The sequence below is a fragment of the Varanus komodoensis genome, unplaced genomic scaffold, assembly GCF_004798865.1.
Source record: "Varanus komodoensis strain SLA01 unplaced genomic scaffold, ASM479886v1 scaffold7_1, whole genome shotgun sequence".
Lineage (NCBI taxonomy): Eukaryota > Metazoa > Chordata > Lepidosauria > Squamata > Varanidae > Varanus > Varanus komodoensis.
This window is the reverse complement of record NW_025336479.1, coordinates 168,614-190,432: the sequence shown is the minus strand read 5'-3', so window position 1 is coordinate 190,432 and position 21,819 is coordinate 168,614. Positions and strand designations below refer to the sequence as shown.

Here is a 21,819-nt window from a genome sequence, read left to right as displayed (position 1 = left end):
CTGATACTCTATTTTAACAGAAGGAGGGAGGAAGTGTTTTTCAAGAACACTGGCAAACCATGCTGCTAACTTTCTCTCCTTCTGTCACAAGCTACAGTCAACTTTCTCACTAAAAAAGCTGCAGCAGCCAGAATACTCCAATGTTGATAATTCATCTCTTGACAAGTCTCTTATCTGCTCACCCTTTAGCTTTGCTGAACAATGAAGAAGGAACACTCAGGGGTACAAAGCAAAGGCCGGATTTCTGCAGGTCCAGTTGTGAAAGAGTCAGATAGGTCTGGTTCAGATGTAAGAAATCAAGCTTTGTTGTTATGAACTTCTTGAGTCTCAAGTTTGCATGTTCCCGTCTTGTAATCCTCTGCCTTCTGAGAGAAACTTACAGAAGCATCTTCAGTTTACTGTTATAGCCAAGCTCAGGAAATGGATCTGTTCAGACACTAGGATCAAACCATTGTCTGATAACCTAGCTTGTTTTAGCTAGCCAGAGTTAGAAAGACAAAGCATAGCAGAACCGTGGTTTATTCAAAAGCTGGTGCTTTCACTCTTTTGCACAGGAGAGGAAGAGCAGACGAAACAGTGGGAGGCAGATACTTATTAGAGAGCGCCTGTAAGCCTAAGGGAAGCTCTGTCCCCTCTCGGTAAACCAAGATGGAGACTGCTAGAGAAATATAGATTTTCTCCATTAGGACTTTCCAAAAATGTCAGTTTTCCTTCCTGTTTGCTCTTCGATAGGGAAGTGCAAGAATTTTATTCCATTTGCACTGATGCACATTAGTGCCCTGACAAAAGCAAGTTTTTTTTAAAGGGTCTAACAAGTTCACGTAATCCATTCTATTCAAAAGAGGCTGGTTTGCTGCAGAATATGCAGGTTGGAATCGTAGAAATCGCAATTCATTTGGATCAGATTCCTCCAGAATCCCCAGAGATTTCCCCCTAGCTTCGGAGGCAGGGCCTTCCCTGAATTCCAGCCAACTGACCTCCTGGCACTCAAGGTGGGAACATGGCTTGTTGCACCTAAAGAGGAAGACAGAGGTGCATATCATGGGAAGGTGAGAGCCATCTCGGTCAGGTCACTGTCTGCAATTTCTGTGACATACCCCACTTCCATATCACCGTGAGAGATCTTGCTCCAGGTTGCAAGCACCTGCCCCCTCAGAACCCTCAGTGCACCCCAATAATGCATACCTCAATAATCCGGTCTTGGGGTAGCAGTCCTGCAGATTCAGCTGGGGAGCCTGGGTCCACGGCCCGGACATACTGGCCTGGTTTGGTCTTGTCACTATGGAGGTTGAATCCGTATCCATTCGGACCCTTCTTCATTTGGCAGAGACGAGGCCGCAGCTCCATCTAAAGGTGAGAGGACAGAAGAAGCATTAAGAAGCTGGTTTACAGACCTTTCCCCCATCAACAAGGCTTCTGCATCTGCTTCTTTTCAGGTTGTACAGACAGGACCAAAGAGCTGACATCTTTGATGCCAACATAGATATAAAACGCCGCATTGTACAGGTGGGACCTGCTGGTCATGACTCTGAGGTACTAATCTGGCACTGCAGAGGATTACACGGACAGGCCTTTGCCTCCTGGGGCAGGCTCATAAAAATATCAGCAACGTAAGCACTTCGGAATACTGCACCACCTGCTTACTGGCCTGCTGAATCAGAGCAGCAGCACTGGAACAGCGAGCAATCCGGTGAAGGAAAGCAATGCTTCCCACTGTGGAAGGGCCACTGCTAATTTACGCTACACACATGCATGACGAACACATATTTATCAGAGAAAGGAGAAATCAGCCCTTCTTTTCTGTGGTTTGCCTTCATTCAGCAGGTGTCATGATTCTTCGCATTCAGCAAAAAGAGTGCAGAAATCATGGGTGAAATGCCATTGTTAAAACAAGTTTCCGGTCTTTATGGCTGCAAAGGCACGGCTGAAGTCCTGAGGGCCAGCCTTTTCCAGCCTAGCGCTCTCCGGTGTTCTGGGCCACAGCACTGGCTGTGCTGTCTGGGGAAGACCAGGGCTATGGCCCCATGCTTTGAGGGACGCAGGGTTGGTGGAGACTGACCTATGCCACTGAGCTGATGCAAGGAGCAAAGAGGGAGGGGGCTGGTCTTTCAGGCCCATGCCAGTGTGTGCAGGAGAGAAGCTGCCACTTCGCCTTTCCTTTCTAAGAAACACACACGCATAATAAGCAATACCCTGTCGTGTCAGCTGCATGTTCATTAACTTCAGGGCTTCCAACGAGGGGTGCACAATTAAGTGCTTCACTGGAACGGCTGCTAATATCCGGGACAGAAGAGACTGCGAACAGCCTGCCTGCCTTGCTGTGTTTTTTCCTCCACTGGGTCACCCACAGGGCCACCCCGCCTCCAGTTTGCTCCTTGAGCAGTGAGACGTTGCCACGCTGAAGGCTTCCAGGTGGGAAGGAGGAGCTGGCACACCCAACAGATACTGAAGCCACGCCAGTGACAGAGCACATGAGCTTCCTGTGAGTGTAGCACATCCCACTGGCATGTTATCTCATGTCCATGTCAAGCTTGCCCGTCCACATACCGTGGCTGAAGTACACTCATTCCTGAAACCCATGTGGGGCCTCCCAGATTACATCAACAAGGAGGACACTGTCTCACAGATCCTCACAGAGCTCTAGCTGGTGTACCGCCCCAGGAGGCCCCAGGAATGCTCAGGAACCCTGCATGTTGCAGCCCCAGCTCAGGGACCCCAGGAGGAATTTCTACCTGGAGGACACCCAGTTGAGGAAGGCTGGATGGAAGCTTAGCGGATCAAATACCTGCTCCCAGGCCTCCAAATGTACCACCCGCCAACCCCCCTGCCCTCCCCCCTTGCTCACCCTGGCATGAAATATGAAGCTATGAAGTTATTCATGAAGCAAAAAAGGTAATTGCCTGGGTATGAAGCTCTTTATGGAATAAAATATTCCAGACAACTCTTTAGCAATCACCCTTCTACAAAAGATACAAAGGAAAGTCTATACGGCCTTTCTACTGGGGAGGCAGGAACTGTTCCCATTCAAATTGGATTGATCCAATTCCAGGATCAGTCCTGGAATTTCTTCCACATGCAGGCTTTGCATTTTATGAGGGAGGGAGAAAGAAGCCAACACTGCTACTCATTATCAGGTTTAAGGCTATGAAAACCCTGCACTAAATAACAGAGGGGAGGGTGGGAAGACCGCAGATATTTTCTGGAACATTTTTTCAATGTTGGAAAACACGTGCAGACCATCATATATAAAACATGGTGCAAGGTTCAAAGCAGACTTTACTCCAAACAGCCGCTTATTTCTGTAGCACATAATGGATTCACACGACTTAAGTGATTGGCCTTCCCTTTGGAAACACCCAGCTCCTCAGGCGACCAAAAGACCCAGCCTCTGCTCTGAAGCTTTGGGAAGAAAGGCAGCTACCTGGCAAACCTCCTCACCCATCTCCTCCATGGGCTTTGCCAAGACTGATTTTTTTCATCTAGATCTACACCCAGCATATACAACGGGTGTAATCCTATGCAATGGAAAAGTCCCGTAACTCCCTGCATCCCCTAGCCAGCGCTGCAGAATATTTTCCTGTGTAAACATGAGTGGGACGACTGTGCCCTATGTAAAGCAAGTGCTTTATGGGAAATACCCACTCTTATCACAGCCACTCGTGTGGTTGCCAGGCTGCAGGGCTGTTTTCCTTACAATAATAGTAACACACAGCCATGCAAACCCCCAATATGATTCGTGTGGCAGTACAGGCTCCCCTGCAGGAGAGGAAACCTTTTCTCTGTGTCGGGGGCTTCATTCCCAGGAGGACCATCTGTCAGGGCCTGCCCACAGGCAGTGATCATGGCCATGCCTTTCCTCTCCTCTCAGCCCTGCAGAGGCCTGTCAGGGGCCAGAGGTATGAGCTGATCAGTTGCAGAGCGAGGACTCTGGCAGTCAGGCGGAGGGCTGCATGAAATGAGGCATGCATGCATTTCGGCTGGGTGGCTGCTTCTGAATGTACATTGTCTCCAATGCATGCTAGAATTTTCTTGTTTATTTATTAAAAAGCTTTTCTATACCATCCTTCATCTTGAGTCCTAAGATGGTGAATTCTGAACAGAATCTTATGATAAACTGTTCCCTGTGCCATTTGTCAGAATAGATGTTTTCTGTTTGCAAGGAGGTAGGATGAGTGACAGCTACAACTCTCTTATGATTACATTGCAATCATACCCTTCCTTTCTTCCTCTTGCAAGGCGCCCAAGCGACTTGGTGACTTGCAAGTTTGTCCGCCTCTCCGTTTCATCACCACAATCCAACACTTTAGGAAGCAAGCCACACCGGCTCTCTTCTTCCCATAGACTTTGTGCACAAGGCACTCCAATTTCTTCTCATCAGAACTCTGATTAAGATGGATGGCTTAAGGAAAACTTCAGCAGCACAAGGTGATCACATCATTTTCCCTCCTCCAATGCAAACAGCTTAATTGACTTCATCTGTTACATAGCTGACATGCAAACAAGTGGTTTTGGGAAGGAATCACTTTTAGATTTAGAGACACACATAAAGACAAATGGTGCAGAAACCAATAAGCAATGAGTTAAGGATTACCGTATGACCACAAGATCCCACATAACAAATTAAATATGGGAGTTAGATCCTTTGCCAAATAGAAAAATGAAGAAATCCATTAGAAACGCCATGCAGGCAGAAGCAGAGCGGTTGAGCACCACCTCCAGAGGCTGCAGCATCTACCTCCCAGTAGACAAGAGTCCAGTATGTACTATCTCAACAGACCAGCTGTTCCAAGTTGCCCAGTCACGTGCCCCTGCTGCCTCCATTTTAAACTTCCCAAAGCTTGTCCAGTTTCTAAGGAACATTCTGCTGGGCTGAGAAACTATGTGCTGCAAGTCTTTGTCATGCAGTCCAAGAAATATTCAGCTCCACAATGAGTGTTTCTCCCCTCCCACAATTTCCCCTCATATGGAAATCCAAGTAACTGGCAAAGCAGGACTTGTGCTTTATTTTACAGTCAGGCACACCTTTTACTGTTTTCATCCGGAGTACTGAGGAAGAAGCCAGTCTTCTTGTGGGATTTTATAAAATTTAGATAGCTATCAAGGAAATTCCTTGTCTCTGCATTGGTTGCTGGGAACTAGAAGGCCCAGGGCTTGGTGCTGTGGAATCAAAATTCCTTTAAGCTGTTTTAAAGTTTTGCACAATTCTCAGGGGTCAGAGAAAATGAGCAATAGGAAAACAGTATCTCATTTGCATTGATCACCAAAGCTTTGGGAAGTTTTCAGAGGAAAGGAGAGGGGGAAGCCAGCATTTGCATTCAAAATATGCGTTCCTTGCCACATTCTTTCTATGCTTGTCACAGAGAGAACCTTAGTTATGTAAGCCATTGTAGTTTTTGGCATCGCCATAAGGAAAACGAACAGAGGTTTTGTCAAGATTTGGCAGATTCTTCTTTTGTGATGTCTGCTTTCAGGTCTTCAGCTAGCACAGGCATGTAGAGTACAAAAAACAAGAAACCACAAAAGTACCCTCCTCCAAAAAAACAAAACAAAACCATGACTGAAGGGTGTGGCTTCCAGCTCAAGACAGGGCTCTGATCCAGGGTAGGCCGATAGGATTTATCGAAGCAACTCCTTTATTTCCAATCCAGCATCTCAGAATCAAGCCTCTAATATAGTCCAAACATGAGATCCACAGGTATTTTTAAGCAACACATTCAGCCTAGCCAGTCCGGAGGTGTTTGAATGTCAGATTGGAGGTAGCGGGGCTCAAACTGGCATGCAAGTTGCCTTCTTACAGCCCAGCCTACCTTAGAGGGTCATCATATGCCTGCCCCCTTGAGCGCCTGGGATGAAGGCAGGACACCAACGACAGGAAAAACCAACAATAAACAGCTCTGAAAATGGAAAGGAAGAAAAGAAGAGCCTCTGCAAAAGGAATGGTTTATGTTCAGTTCATAAATAAATAAAGGCAGTCCCTGAACACGGAATAGCAGGATCCCTTATTAATGCAGTCCTCCCAACAGTCCTCCATGGCAGGGAGTCGGCCTATCAGCCTACAAGGAAAGAACTAATTAGGTATTTGGAGTGGGGAGGGGAAGTCACCTATTTCTCCTCTCCCCATGGTGTCATGGAATGTACCAGCCAGTACCAAGTTTACATTAGTAAGTCTTTCACACACACCCTTTTTTGAGCCGTACTCTGTACTTCTAAAGCACCTCTCAAATGATTTCATGGATTAGAACCAACAGAAAGCAAGACTTCCTCAGCTGGGTGCCCTTCAGCTGTTTTGGACCGCCACTCCTTTACCATTGACTGGAGCTGGTGAGAACCGAAATGCAAACTGTCTGGAGGGCACCAGGTCGGCAGAAAACGTTAAGCCAGCAATCCAGACATTTGAAGAGTGTGAAGCATTGGGAGCCAGACAGCAGTTGCCCTCAGGGGCTTGGGAGAGCACCTGCCAGGGGCTGAATCTGGGTGCTTATTCATTCTCAGGTGTGTTCAGCAATCTACAATGCCTCTTATTTACAGAGGAGGAACTAGGCAGGAAGCATGCTAGAGTGAGCCGAGATTGCATGATGGAAGTCCCCAGGAGCTGGGAGTGGAACACACTCCATAAGCATTGGGAGCCCAAGAGGGGCTGAGGCTCAGTGGCAGAACGCATGGTCTGCTCACAGAAGTGGGTTTGATCCCCAGACTTTGCAAGGAGAGCTAAGAAACGATCCTGCCCTGGAAATCAGGGTCAAGAAGGCTGGGTTGAATGGGCCAAGATTCTGACTCCATATAAGGCCACTTCCTATGTTATCACTATTCTGTTTCACACATCAGCTTTATCACTATTCTGTTTCACACATCAGCTCTTTTTCAAATCACCTTCTCAGCTACTGCTGGGCTGTGCAGTTTGTCCATGTGCCAAATACTGACAGAAACCAGTGCCCTGACAGCACAGCAATGAACTGCAGATTACCTCATAGAAGTCCATGGGGACAGCGAACTTTGTACGAATAAGAAAAGTTAGGCACCACTAAACAAAATTAAGGTTTAAATCCAGTCTTCCTCAAACTGCCGCCCTTGGGATGTGCTGGATTACAACTCCCATCTTCCCCAGCCAGCAGAACATGCATTGGTGGTATGATAACTGAAGTCCAGAGTCCATGAGGTTGTGAAGTTCGGTCTTATCGGGAAGCTGATTACTATTATTATTAAAGATTAATGTTGACAGGATTAAAAGCAGATTTGTGGCTTGAACTTGGATCTATTTCATCTCGGTTTACTGCTACAGAGCTATTGTTTTAAGATGAAGGCAGACGGTTGCCAGGGTTTGCAGGCATGTTCCATCTGGAGCTGGCGCTCCGAGCCAAAAAACTTCATGTTAGGGGGATATTGCTCTCTGCCTTGGCAGCTCCCTGAAGGATTCAATTCCATCCTTCACGGTCTACATAAGACCACTGGGGAAGTTTATCTAGAAGTACAGGCTGAGGTGAATATTCAGAAGACACCCAGCTTTTTCTTTTCCCTAAATATAGGTGAAAGACTGGCTGCTCTGAATCACACTAATGGACCGAATGAGGGCCATGCAACCCAGACAAGATGCTGCTACTCCTAGTGGGCGGTCCAGGTAAGCGATGTTCAACCTGCTGCAAGGGAGGGATGCTCTCCCACAGTGGATCAGGTTCACAGTTCGGTGGGTACTCTTGGATTCCACACTGTCACTAGAGGGGCAGATGGACTCAGCAGCACCAGACACCTTTTATCAGCCTAGGCCAATATACCAGCTAGGCATGTCATGAGAGGAGCTGGCTGGAGCCAGGGGTCAGACTAGCTGATAAAAAACAAGCAAATGAAAATCTCAACAGAGACTAGCCAATGTGAAATACTCTGCTGAGACTTCTCTACCTGCACTGGCTGCCAGTCCATTTCCAGGCCCAAATCAAAGTATTGGCATTAACACACATGCCCTAAGCAGCTTGGGGCCAGATTGCCTGAAGAAACATCTCCTCCCATATATATAGACCTACTCAGACTCTAAGATTAGTTAGCAGTGGTCCTTCTAGGAGAGCTCCTGCCAAATGAACCGAAGAGGGTGGCTGCAGAAAAGGACCCTCCCTGTTGCAGCACCCCAAATTATGGAGCACGCACCCCAGCAAGGCTCACCTGGTGCCCATGCTGTGATTATTTCAGTCTCTGCTGTAGACCATGTTTGCCCAAGCATTTTGGTCTCTCAGATTCGATTGTTTTAAATCTTTTACTCTGTTTTAAATCTTGGCACCGCTGCTATGTTTTATTTTGTTTTCATCCTGCATTTTGAGCCTTTATATTTTATTGTATTCTATTTTATGGTTTTGACTATTGCGAACTGCACAAATAAATGAATAAATTGGAAAGGAACCTCAAACTCATTAAAGTATTCAACCGGACAGATATACATGCTTTGAACAAAGCCTTCAAATGCAGCTTTATTTTGGTTTAGTGTTCTACCCTTTTACAACAATGCTTGGTTAACAAGCAGATCTGTGAGAATAATTAAACTCCCTGCATTTGTTTACATGCAATTTATTCACAAATTTAGAATCAATAAAAAAGAGAAGGGGGGAAAGGAAGCAGGGCCTGGGGCAAACAAGCTAGCTTTGATCTCTGATCTTGCAGGACAATAAATCATTTGTCCCCATCCCTTTAGACAACACCATTTAATAGTGTTCTTCAGAGTAAGCCCTCCTTCAAAATGGTTTTAAAATAGGATAACTAGGTTTGGGGTGATAGAGACTGCTTAGGAGCTGCCATTTTGGAGACATTCAACCAACTCAGTAACCCTTCTACACCCATTAAAGAACTGAAGCACAAAGGCTTTAGAAACTGCCTGGAGAGTATGGCTATTGGAAGGCTCGGGAATGTAATAAAGAAATCAACACACGGTTAATATTCTCTATTTCATGGTAATGCCTTGCTAATTAAGACTAGGTGCAATCCAGCCTGCTTCATTTCCCTGAACTCCAAATTACAGAGGCAGCATCTTGACACTATTCTATATATTCTATACAGTTAACACAATTACCATATGGGTCAGGAATATGTCTGCATGCACGTACAGCTCATTCTTTCTCTAAAGGAAAGCACTGTGGTTACCTGCTCGAGTTCAGTAGCAAGACAGCTTCCACCAGTGGGGAGGACGGCTCTGTGTCAGCAGCCTCAACGCAGAGCGCTACTGCAGCTGTACTTAGCTTAGCTTCCCACAAGCTAATGAAGAAATTCATTGCAATCATTTGGCTCAGCATAACTACCTAATGATAGAGCAAATGTCTGTATCTTGTTCATGGCTGATAGCACGAAACCGCTGTCGAAATCGCTGTCCTGTGCACTATCATGCTTTTCATACATTCTGCATTGCAGTTTTTAAACACATTTGCAGCAAATTTGCAAAACATACGATTGCACACAAGCCATGGGCAGACACACACACACACAGAGGAATACCACTGTCACCCAGCATTGTGATATTGAGCTTAATTGTCTAGTCTCTACGGATGGAAGGATGACATTTACTAGTTCCTGCCTTGAACCTGACTGAAATCTTAATAAGAGAGTCACAATAGCCACAGTGAGTGGATTTAAGAAATGCCAGTATTGAGATGATCAACACTGATCAACACTTACAGTGTGTTACAAGTACCTTGCTGGGTTCTGGAGGTCCAATTCCTAACACTCACTCACTTCTAACTTGGCCCAATTTTCAAGTGCTTGGTGATGACACGGCCCTGAAAAGCAGCCTACATACAAAGCAGCCCATGCGTCTGCCTCTTAATTTAACAGTGCCTGGTTAAAGCAATTGCAGCAACTCCTCTATGTGCATTGTTTAGAGCTGTTCTGTTTATCAAGAAGATGAGGAAGGAGGCATTTCCCTCTGTTGCTTTTAATAATAAAACACAAGATAATAAAACGCTGAATGGTGAGAGATCCTGGACTGACAGAAAGAAGCATTTCTTCACAGCACGTATTTAAAACTAGATCAAATTCATGGCAGTAAAGGCTATCAAGGGCTAGTTCCCATAATAAACACAGCCTGCAGTACCAGAGGTTGCATGTTTCTGAACACCAACTGTTGGGAACAAGAACGCGGGAGGGCTCTTGCTCCCAAGTCCTGCCTGTGGGCTTCCCAAGGGCATCTCCTTGGCCGTGGAAACCAGGATGCAAGGCTAGGTGGACTTCTGTTCTAATCCAGCAGGGCTCTTCTGGTGTTCAGAACTGGGACACAGAATGATAGTGGCCCTCTTCGTTTGGGACAAAGGGTAGGGTTTTTCCACTTGAGGTGCAAATAAAGTTGAGTTGGGAGGAAAAAAAGAATTTTGAGCCAATATCATCCTTTTGAACTGAACCTTCATCGGTGCACAGCTTATTCTCAGAGGTGGGCCTAGACCAGCCTCCCCTAGCCTGATGCCTTCCCTTGAGGCAACCACGTCCAAGAACATGGAAGGATGTAAATTACAAGGCCAGTGTTTTAAATTGTCCTCAGAACTAGACAGGTTATCTAATGAAGCTGGGACAAGTCCAGAGTAATAAGCTCCAAATGCAGGTAGAAAAGTCAGCTTACTTTTCTGGACTAACTGAAGCTGAGAAATCTTTGATGCAGCTTCATGTAGAAAGTATTGCAACAGTAACTAGAGTGGAGGTCATTGATACCAACTCTGCCTGCAAAAGAAACCACAGGTGGCACAACCACCAAAGCTACCACCATCTGGGCCTCCAAGGTAAGTTGTTGGACCAAGAACACTTCCAGACTACATTATCTGTCTTGGGGGGGGGGGTGCAATTCCATCTGGGCTGGGATGAATAGCTTCTCCCATGAATATCAGAATTTATGACAAGATCAGGGTCGTGTTGCTCTGGATTTAGTTTAATTGGATTTTTACTGACTTGGGTATTCTCTTTTGTTTCTACATGTTTTTGTAACCTGCCAAGCAGGCACTCTACACTCTGTTGACCTTCCAATATTACAGGCCCACTTCCTGCTTTGTTCTTTCGTTGTCCATTCCTGGTACATGTTGACTCTTCACTGATGTGTTTCTTTAGAAAGCTTGCCGTCTTCAAAAGGGGTCTTGTTGACAAGGTCAGGTTTCAAACTTCAAGTCCAGCTTTTCAAAGTTAGAAGTCACTTTTCCTCTACAAGAGCCTTTCCCTCTTTCTGGGGAACTTGAAGTCGTGATCCTCTGCATCCCTGTGTTATATCCTAGGTACAGTGGCCAGTTAGCAGAAATAGGGCTTTTCAGAGGAGGCACCTGGCTTTGGAATTATTGCACAGAGAGGCTCACCTGACATCCAGTCTGAGGTCTTTCTAGTTCTAGATGAACAACTTTTCTCTTTCCCATGCTTTTAGCTTTTTTCTCTTCCTGGCCCAAACATCACATTTGTACTCCTTTTAGCTTTTCTGCATGCATTGTATTACTCTGTTTTAATATTATCATAAGCCTTATAATTTGAGGGGCAGGACAGAAACCGGAGTAAATAAGTAAAAATCTGTAGGGCAGGCACATCAACTCACTATACCAGGATGAACTTCTGCATTTCTTGTTCACACCTTCAATCACTGCAGAAAGCTTGAAAGTTGTCCTCAGGCTTCAAAGATGGGTGCTTGCTTTGGCCTAGCATATCTATATAATCTCAAGTTCAGTCAAACGTGAGCCTCTTGTCAGCAGGGAGTTTTGCTTTTTTAACCTTGGCATTTATTCCAAAGGAAAACCAATGTAAAAACAATCACCAACACTTAAGGTTGCCCAGCTCTGACAGATGGTACAGCCTGGTTCGCATGTAATGCCAACTCAGAGTATGGATAGAACATCAAGGGTTATTACAATCAAAGGCTTCATTTTGATTTAACTATGGGTTGTTAACTACCAAAAATAAAATTTAAAACCCAAGAAAAAACCCAAGGGTTATTACTAGGTTGAGAACTCCAGGTTGTTTGAACCATAGCTTGCCATTACATGCTGAGAGTCATGGGTTTTTTGGCAAGCTACAGAGCAGAAAGAGAGTGGTGTTTTAAAAAACAACAACAATACCCTGACAACATAGCTGCTTTTGCATGCCAGTATCACATCACCACAAAAGCATTCGAAATACAAGGAGGAAGGGGGTGAAGGAGGGAATAAAAAGCACCCAGGAATTTTTGGTCAAAGCAAAGTCATGCTTTGCAGGATTGTCTGGTAGACAATACATGGGTAAGCTCTGGGTTGTCCTTCTATGAGAAGAAGTACCAGGGCTGTGAGGTGGGGTAAGAGACACAGCACAGTGGCATATTGTCTCCCTCCAGCGACGACTGTACCATTCATGCTGCATAATCATCATGCAAGACTTGATTCAGATGACAAAGCAGCCCATGAAGGCTCACTAAACCTCAGGACACCTCGAGTTTACCCTGCCTACCATTATTATGAATTTACAAGTCTTGACTGGGGGTTGTGGGGTGGTGGTGAAGATGTCAAAACTGGGCAGCAGGGATTATCTGAGAGTTTTAAAAAAACATCATAGAATGACAGAACAGTCAGTGGGTTACATGAAGGTTGTTTACTCCTCAAATAGCCCCCCTCCCCCAGCCAGGTTCAGATAACACAACAAACTATGGCAACTCCCAGCTGGGGCATACACATTCTTATGAGCAAAAGAGACTCCTTGAAGGTAAATTAACCCAGGATACATCATTGAGCCATGCAAACTGGCCCCAGATATTTGAGCCTGAGAGTGTGGTTAACACACCTATGAATGCAACCCATGTTAAAAAAAACAAAACAAAAAGAATTATAAGCAACTTCCTGAATTAGATTTATAAGCAACTTCCTGAATGTGAAACACACATCAAGAATTTTGTGCCCTTGCTTAGAAAGCGAGAACTTCACCTTACGCTGTTTATTCAAGAGCCCTGGAATGTCCGCCAACCTTTGCAAACATCCAGCTGAAGTATTCTACTCTTGTTAACAAAAGTGGAGCTGTGCTAACACGTGTGATATGGCTGTGCTTGGAGACATGGGGAAAGTGGGCAACAGAAGCATCAGGCTGATGGGAGGGAGGAAAAGGCAGTGCTTACTCTTTCTGGATTTTCATTTTTATACTGCCCATAGATGAAGTTCTCTTGGCATTTTACAAGAGACTTGTAAAAGACAGACAATCAAATGCAACAAAAACACCATAAAAATTAGAATAGCTAAACCTAGAAGAAGTATGTGTAAAAGAAAAAGATCTGGGACAGGTAATCCCCTCAAGCCCCTGGGTAGCCAAATAAATCTTAAAAGTTTCAGCATAAAGGGTTGTCTTAACCTGGTGCAGAAAAGATAAGACTGGTGCCAGGTGGGCTGCAAGTGGAGAGGTTGCTCCACAGACAGAGGTGTCAGGGGACAAGTAGCCCAACCCAAGCAAAAGCTTTACTTTATCCCAACCTGTCAGCTCTCAGGAATTCACAGATAAATCCAAGGGAGCCCTGACTTTACTAAGGCCTCCTCACCTCTGTGCTTTCCTGGCAGCAATGTTTGGCAGCCCAGAGGAATTTTACTATGAGTCAGCTTAATCTAATACAGAAGTCTGGGTCATGGTGGGGTAACAAAAGCAGCGGTGGCCAACAGCCTCCAGGCATGGAGGGTCGTGGGGAAGAGGCTCTGTGTCAAGAGGAGCATGGGCCTGCTGGGGCACTGGGTCCCAGCAAACGCCCGGGAGTGCCTGGTGCTGGGCCAGCTCCTGTGCAAGTGCGTTCTCTAAACTCAGTCAGAGGTGAAGCTGCTGATCCAAGATAACTCCCAGTTAAGACAGCTTCTCCCATGACCCTGGGGCTCCTTATCATGTAAGAGGGCTCAAAAGGGTGCTGACTGGTGGTGTCACTTCGCTGTGTGTAGCGAGGAGGATCAGTTACATGGTACAATGGGGAGCTGACGGCACCCTTTGTGCCTACGCATGCTGGGACTCTGAACCTCTCCCAGTACTTAATATCAAGTTGCAACTCAGGGATCTGACTGAAGTCCTTAGAACAGCTTAGAAAAAAAGAAGGCAGGCAAGCTTGCTCAAGGAGAATGAAGCCCTTAAACTGTGACTTTCCCCTACAAAGAGCAGGGTCTCTACACAGGAGGATAGTCTGAAATTTAAAAATACATACACAAGCACAAAGCATGCTAATTATGCCGATATTCAAACTTCCAAGAGTTATTTTCAATACAAAATGTGTTTTTTGCAATATAAATGCCCAGCTTCAATTTAAATAAAATTTGAAAGCATGGCTTCTAAACCATCACACCTAATACGTCCTTGGGAAAGATCCAAAGAACGAGCCCAAATCTGCTCTGTGCGGAGAACGTACAAGAAAGACAGTCCTTTTACACCAAGCTCTTGCACTGGCTCAGTATCTCACAGAGCGGGTCAAGATTCCTGTGTCTCCCATGCAAGCATTTTCCAGCACCCTGGCGGCAGGTACTCTTTAATCCCAGGTGGAGCTGGCTAGGAGCCTTAAGAAGTCTAAAATAACTATTTCAACTTCCTCACAGCTCCTGGTTTACAAAGGTGGAGGGGGGAGAGCAGCAGTAAACACAGTCTCATCTCTGCTTGTCCCCAGCTACTCCACCCACAGTGGAAACTCATCAACTGCAAACCAAACAGAGATGCCATTTAAATGCTAAGAGGAAAGATTAAGGGGCTCAGGAAGTTGGCTGGCTGGTAAAGGTGAAGAGGTCAGTAGAGCTGTGCAGGTGAGGAAGCTTCAGGTCAGGATGCCTCAGGGTGAGCCGGGACTGTGCACTCAGGATGTTACCATGAGAAAGACGTGCTTAGGAATTGACCAACAGCCCATTGCAGAAAGCACTGTGGAAACTGAGAGCTGGCCACAGAAAGATCAGCTCACTCCCCAAAATGTTTCAAGCAGAGGAAATGAAAAGGTTCTCTGTCTCCAATGCATTTGCATGAAAAAGGGAATAGCTGGTTGGCCCCGAATGAAGCCTCCTTCTAAGGCCCCCTTCTAATGGGGCAACAGCTGTGCTCTCCGGCTTTGCTGAGTCACCAGAAAGCCAGCTAGGCATTTGTTATGCAAATGAGCTATCTATTCTGAAGGGGGGAGGCAGCAGGGATCTTTTTTCCTGCTTACAACCAACTCCCTTTGCTCCCTTCCAAAGGCCCCACCTTGTGCTGATTTTTAGCAGGCCCTTTATCAAAGGTGTGAAACACACACTAACCTGGAACTGTGCGACTTCTTTGAAGGCCAGGCAAATTACCAAAGTGGGAAGATTATGCAGTCCAGCTAAAATGAAATCAAAGCAAGGTAAATTCTTTAAGGGTTTCACCAGGAAGCACCACAGCGTCCCAGGCATGGTTTCTTTGAAGTTACTTAATAAAACAGGCCTCATCAGGAAGCCCTGGAATACTTAGCTGTAGGTCATCAGCATGCCTTTTGGGGCTGAGAACAGTGATCTTTAAAGCATGTTTAATGAAAATTATTATTTGATCGCCTGATTTAAAAGACATTCATTATAATCAATGCTATTCTTTCTAAAAGTGGTTTAACATGCAAGCAGCATTTGGTAGAAAAAGGTTTAACCCTACACCTCTCTTAACACTGAGTTTAAGAGCCTCAGCAGCTGTCCTTTCTGAACCTGACGTCCTCCAGATGTTAGACTACAACGCTGACCAACCGCAGTGGTAGCTGTAAGTCCAACATACCTGGAGGATGCCAGGCTGGGGAAAGCTGCTCTGCAGAATACAATCTGTACCAGCCGTCCCTGACCTTTTTGGACCACTACGCCCCAAACTAGCTGTGCAGCCAGTCACAGAACATCAATTTCCCAAAAGGCAAACTGGTGAGATTAAAAGTACAAGGCTAAAGTGAGGTTTGTGTGTGCATCAGCTTAGACAAGACACCCCAATTTAAAAACTTAATTTAAAAAACACACACCAGACAAACACACTGCAGAAAAACAAGAATCACACACACAGAAAAATACACACTCACACATGGACCACAAGCAAAGCACTTTCCATCACTCCCTGCCTATCTAACCTGCTCCAGAAGCTGAGCTCACTGCAAAACAAAGCACTGGGTAGGAGCCACTTACTATTTTCATTTTCCAAGAACGCTTGAGGCTTGAATGGAGGCATTCTGCGAAATAAGGTGGCACCGGGGCCGAAACTGTGCTTTGCAACATGTCTACTTCCCAGTTCCATTTTAAAATATTCTCACATGAATAAATACCTAGAGAGTCAGAGAACATGGTGAGCACTGAGGAGGGTGTCCATAGGTATCACGCTGGGGACACCAGATCGACACACACACACACACAATTCAAATCTAAGCCTATGTAAAAGGAAACACTCTAGGGAAACATTTGATTTGAGATCAAACATTATATAATGCACAGGTCATGTTTGCTTTATTTATCGCCACAATTGACATCTACTAACCACACACCGTTGACATTAACTTTCCATCTCGCAAAGAAACACTGGATTGTCCAGTGGTTGTCATCTTTGCGTCTGATAAGCTCTGATTATGGATCAACACAATACAAGACTGCAGCCCTTATTTTCAAGTTGTGGATCAAGCTGAGCAGCTCTGCCTATGCGGAGAGCCAACTAAAAAGTCATTCACACAACCCTATCTAAACAGAGCTGAATGACTAGCAGACCTCTGGATGATTTGTAGGAGGACTTCTGACTCCCAATTGTTTAACAGCAGCAGCAACAAACCAACTCCTTCCTGTCCCCTTAAGTTATGCAGCTGAACTGGAATAAAGCTTAAGATAACCGCAGGTTGATTTGTTTGGAGAAGGAACCCAAGCTCCGTGCTTTTATGGCCCCGAAACCAATCCCTGGTTTTAGGATTCATTAACCTTCCATTTTATCCACAGAACAAATCAAGATGTAACTACCTGGTATTTCCGTTTCTTGGCAAACACCACCTATCTTTAGTCAAGATGTAATTACATATTTCAGGTTTTATATTTGTGCAATCCATGCATATATTTTCAAAAGTGAGAAAGATACAACACACAATGAGCACACAAAATCTCCACTACCTGCAAAAAGAGGGTGTGAACATAATAAACTAGAAATGTTATTTTGAAGCAAGGTCTCCTGCACCATAAAAAGCATAAACAGAAAAGTTTCACCTAAACCTGTGATCCTGACAGGACACCCAGTTAGGTCACGTAAAGAAAGCAGTAGCTGCTCAAGGACGAATTGACACAAACTCTAAAAGGACAAGTTGTATTGGAATTGCTGGGAAAAGCTAACTTCTCTCCATCAAAGCAACACAGGTGCCTTCTTATAAAATACCAAGTGAACAACAACTGAAAATGGTTAATGATACAAAATTAAGAATTTGGAGATTTGACTTAAGTAAAAAATAGCATTAACGACACAAGCTGGTCTACGATGAATTCTGGGTAGTAACTGATCTTAAAGATGAGTTGGCAATATATATTGCGATTTATATCCTGCCTTTTTCCTACAAAGGGCTCAAGGCAGCTTACATCATTCTCCTCCTCCATCTTATTCCCACAACAACAACCCTGTGAGGTAGGTTGGGCTGAGAGTCTGTGACTGGCCCAAAGTCACCCAGTTGGCTCCATGGCCGAGCGGGGACTCGAACCCGGATCGCCTGAGTCCCAGTCCCACGCTCTTAACCACTACACCACCCTGGCTCTCTTTTATATGGTTTACATAATATCTAAGGAGGAGATTGAGACAAAGCCCATCACTCAAGGACATGGGTTATTTAAAATTATAAAATGTAATATTTGATGTCAACGTTTATCTGAAGAGTGCTGGAATGTAACACTTAGTATTCAAGGTCAAGAGCACACTTTAAAGTTTTTGCTTATTAGTTAATGGTTGATAATTAATGGGCAATAAATCCTGTATAAGGCACACATTCACATGACATGAAGATATGCACTAGAGGAGTGGAACAAGGAGCCTTTGGCTAGGTTTGGACTTTCACTGGGAAAGCCAGCCACTGTGGCTTCACATGTGGCTCTCCATGCCATCCAAAACCAGTGAGATGCATGGCAGGGAAGCCCTATGGACTTGCTGTAGGTTTCTAGGGTGCTTTGGAAGCCAAACACTACAATGTACCTGACTGGGTTTGGACATGGCAAGCCATGCACCACAATGGTAATTAACACAAATTGTGTGGTCCACATCTGGCACACTCTTAATCCCACACAAGGCTAAAGAGAAGATACCACAGCTTCTTTCCCCCGTCGTCACTGGAACCCAGCCTCCGTTTCAACTAAGATAGAGACCTATCATTTACATTTTCAAAAATTTTGATTTCCTCCCCCCCTCCCCACAACAAACTCAAACCCTCACAAGAAGCGCAGGGGCAGCGATAGCCACTGCAGGTGAACCTGGAAACTGCCACTCCACCTGTCGGAGCTTTCTTTGACTGTCTTCGGACACTTCTGCACCATTCCATCTCAAGGTGGTCACTACACGGACACCACAACTCCAACCACTAGGCACACGCTGTCTTCCCATTCCCCACAGCCGGAGTTTGCTTTTTGGTTAATGTCCTGAAAGTTGAATGAGCTTGAACTCTTGCACTTTTTTATTAATTTCTGGTTAGCTTAATAAAGCTATGGCATTTAGCTTTTGGTCATCACAGCCTAGCCTTGCTTTTAGAAAAATTTATACACTTAGACATATTTAGGGGGTAACATTTCTAGAAAATGTTGTTTAGAATTCATCCTAGCAAGCCTGAAATATATAAAATATATATATATATTTGTGTGTTTTAATCCCGTAAGATTTTGAGAAGTTAAGGCCATGCTCCCAAATTTATGGAACAGAGTATCCGTGAAGTAATGCTATGAAAAATATAGAAATACACTTTGTGGCCATATCAGCTTCTCTAGCAGCTCACCAAACCCATATATCTGCAAGCTGAACAACCTATTCCGAGCTGGGTCAAAAGCATAGCATTTAGATCGGCTCCTGCTTCCAAGGATCTCCTAGCATCTTTGAAACCAAGTCTCATCTTTTGGATATTGGTTCTACCTTATACTGACATTTCAGTAGCTGTGGACAAGGCAACTTTTAAGCCATAATAAGACCAATAACTGATTTAGTGGTACACAGAGGCTTGTCCTCCCTTAGCAGAAAGGGATTAAATCTGGGTGGTGGTGGGGAATCACTCTTGGAACAAGAGACCTGAGTGTGACTTGCACACTCAATATTGCAAACATGCTCCTCGTTTTTTTGTCCCCTGTCACAATACAGTTAATCACTTGTACCCAACTCATCCCATTAAGGTGCAGATCTGTTCCATTCGGCTGGCCAGGTCACAGGAAGATATATGACAAGATGAAAGCCCAATAATTCCCAACTTTTAAATGTGTAATTAAATCACACATTTTAAAATGCCTAATCCACAGAGGCAGGTGTCTGCTTTTTGGCACGGTAATTGAACATATCTGATAATTCCACTGCATCTCTGGAAGATCCAGTCACACACAGGGCAATCACCACATTGGTGCAGAAATGTGGCAGTACCGCCAGACCTTATGGGAGGAAATAAATAAATAAATAGCTTTCCTGTGCAGGAAGATGAGAGCTGAGGCACCTCTAAAGGGAAATAATTTTTACTTCCCAACCCCCCCAAATAAGCATGCTTTCATTAAAAAAACGAAACAAAACAAAACAGAAATCTTAATAAAAGGGAAGGGTATCAAACCCACAGATGATTTTATGTAATTTTGGGTGGAAGGGGGAAGTCTCGAAAGAAGGGAAATATAGAAGTAGTAGTAGAGAAGGAGCAGGAATTGGATAATTATTTATATAGCCAAAGTCCTGGGGGGGGGGGCACAAGATTTTAATAGTTTTTTTTCCTTTTTCCCCTTTTCTGTGTATTTTTATTGATGCATTCTAGCATTTTATTTTAGATTATCAAACAGAATATATACTGAAATCAAGAGATTCATGAAACATTAAAGCAAGGCAACAGCACATCTGGCTTGTCAAGTGAGGAGAGGGGAGACATCCACAGCCCACAAGAGCTGAAATATGCACCTTCTGCCTCCAAACCCCTCAGCAGCCCAGCTGATCAAGCTACCAGTCACTGACCCAACACACTGGCAGGAAAAAAAAATGCTTCAAGCTTGTTCAGCAAATAAAGCCCAAGTCCAACCCAATAAAGTAAATAGGACTCTGACTCATGTGAATATTCCATCCCGGTGAACAGGACCCAATGGCTCATCATTAACTCCAATAGAATAGTGGACTTTAAGCCTGAGCAGAAAAAGTTTCACACTCCAGGCAAGCAACTGGCAAAGGCATTCAATCAGCTGATAAATGCCCTGATTCAAGTGGTGTGGCTTAACGTGCCAAGCTGGCTTTCAGAACAGCTGATCTTAAGCTTCAGTGTAAAACTCCAGGATTGTGTCGACAGCAGTGCTTCCAAAGGTGTTCCGATAAGCAGAACAGACCATACATCTACAGCAGGGATCTTTGCAAGAGTCAGTGAATTCGCAAGTTAAATTCACAGACAAGCAAACTCTGAGAGATAAGATCATTAGTTACAAGAGTTGACCATAGGCACATCTGCCTTCCACAACTGAAGGCCTTCCAGGTGTGTTAGGCTGTAAGTTCCATCATCTGGGAGCCAACATGGTGGCCACTACCAAAGATGGAGATTATAGTCCAACCAATCTGAAGGGTGCCAGGTAAGAGTCCATCTGTCACGTGTGCCTGTCGTCTTTGGGTTGTAGCCGATATTAGTCTAACTTAACTCCCATTCATTTCAGTCAATCCAACATCAGTCCAATGGATCTAGGACTTATTTTGGATAAAACCACTGGCGGACACTGCAGAGATATCTTCTTCACATACTTCATCCAAATAATTAACTTATTTTGATTTTGGGGGTCTTTTATATCCAAGGTCAAAATTGGATGACTTCTGCAAAATTTCAGCAACAAGCAGGCATGACAAACCAAAGGGGAAGATGAGCAGGGCAAGATTTTGACCGTCAGAAGCCTTGTAGAGATATGGCCAAAGTATGTAGGCCAGTTTTGCAAACAAGAGTCAGGGCTTTTCAAGAGGGGAAATTCTGCACTGCAGAAAGCAGGAACTTTCCTAAACTCCATTGCAGCCAAAGCTGAAAATGAAAGCTATACATAGTTCCCCCAATAGAATTATGAAATTCATTGCAGCCCTAATCTACACCCAAAGATTGCAGCATTATCCTAAATCTTCCAGCGGTACGAATCCTCCTCAATCTTACAAGAGGCTTCAGAAATCTCACGCTCAGACTTGAGATTGATCCTTTACTTGACCACAAATGGGAGATAACTGGAATGAGGCGCATGTGGGGAAGTCTCACAGAGAGGGGGGGCAGGGAGGGAAATGAAGCAATTTTTCTTAAATCTGATTCTGCTTACAAGAATCCCAGTGTGATGGTCAATTGTAATTGAGGTTGGAAAGGAGGCCCACAGGAAAAAGGTGCGTCAAGAGAATGGAGCCGCGCCAGGGCTTCCACTAGTCCTGTGTTGCATTCACATGCCAAAGTGAAGGGAGGTGGGTCTTTAGTTGTGGCACCCCAGTTGTGGAAAGCTCTGTCAAGAAGGGTCTGCCAGGCTTGTGCTATGTTGTGCTCTTTTCAGCAGCAGGAGAGGCCCCTTTTACTCCCGCCCAGGCTTTTAATTTTTTCTGTTTTTATCCTTTTAAAGCTATTGTATTTTTAGATATGTATGTGCTGCTGCTTGTAATTATGCTTGCTGGGATTTTTGTTTTTTTACCGTTTTAAACCTTTAAAAGGTTTGCCAAATTGCTGCATTTTACAGGTTGAACTGTTGTGAACTGCCCAGA

At 44.7% G+C, this 21,819-nt stretch overlaps 1 protein-coding gene across 2 annotated transcripts in view; it reads right to left on the bottom strand.

Moving 5' to 3' along the window:
- The window catches only part of SLC9A3R1 (SLC9A3 regulator 1), a 56,339-nt gene that overhangs the window by 20,540 nt on the left and 13,980 nt on the right, over positions 1-21,819 (bottom strand). For both annotated transcript variants that reach the window (XM_044453616.1, XM_044453617.1), the window contains exon 2: positions 1,186-1,347. In XM_044453616.1, coding sequence (XP_044309551.1) covers positions 1,186-1,347 — 162 coding nt within the window. The remainder of the gene's footprint in view (positions 1-1,185; positions 1,348-21,819) is intronic.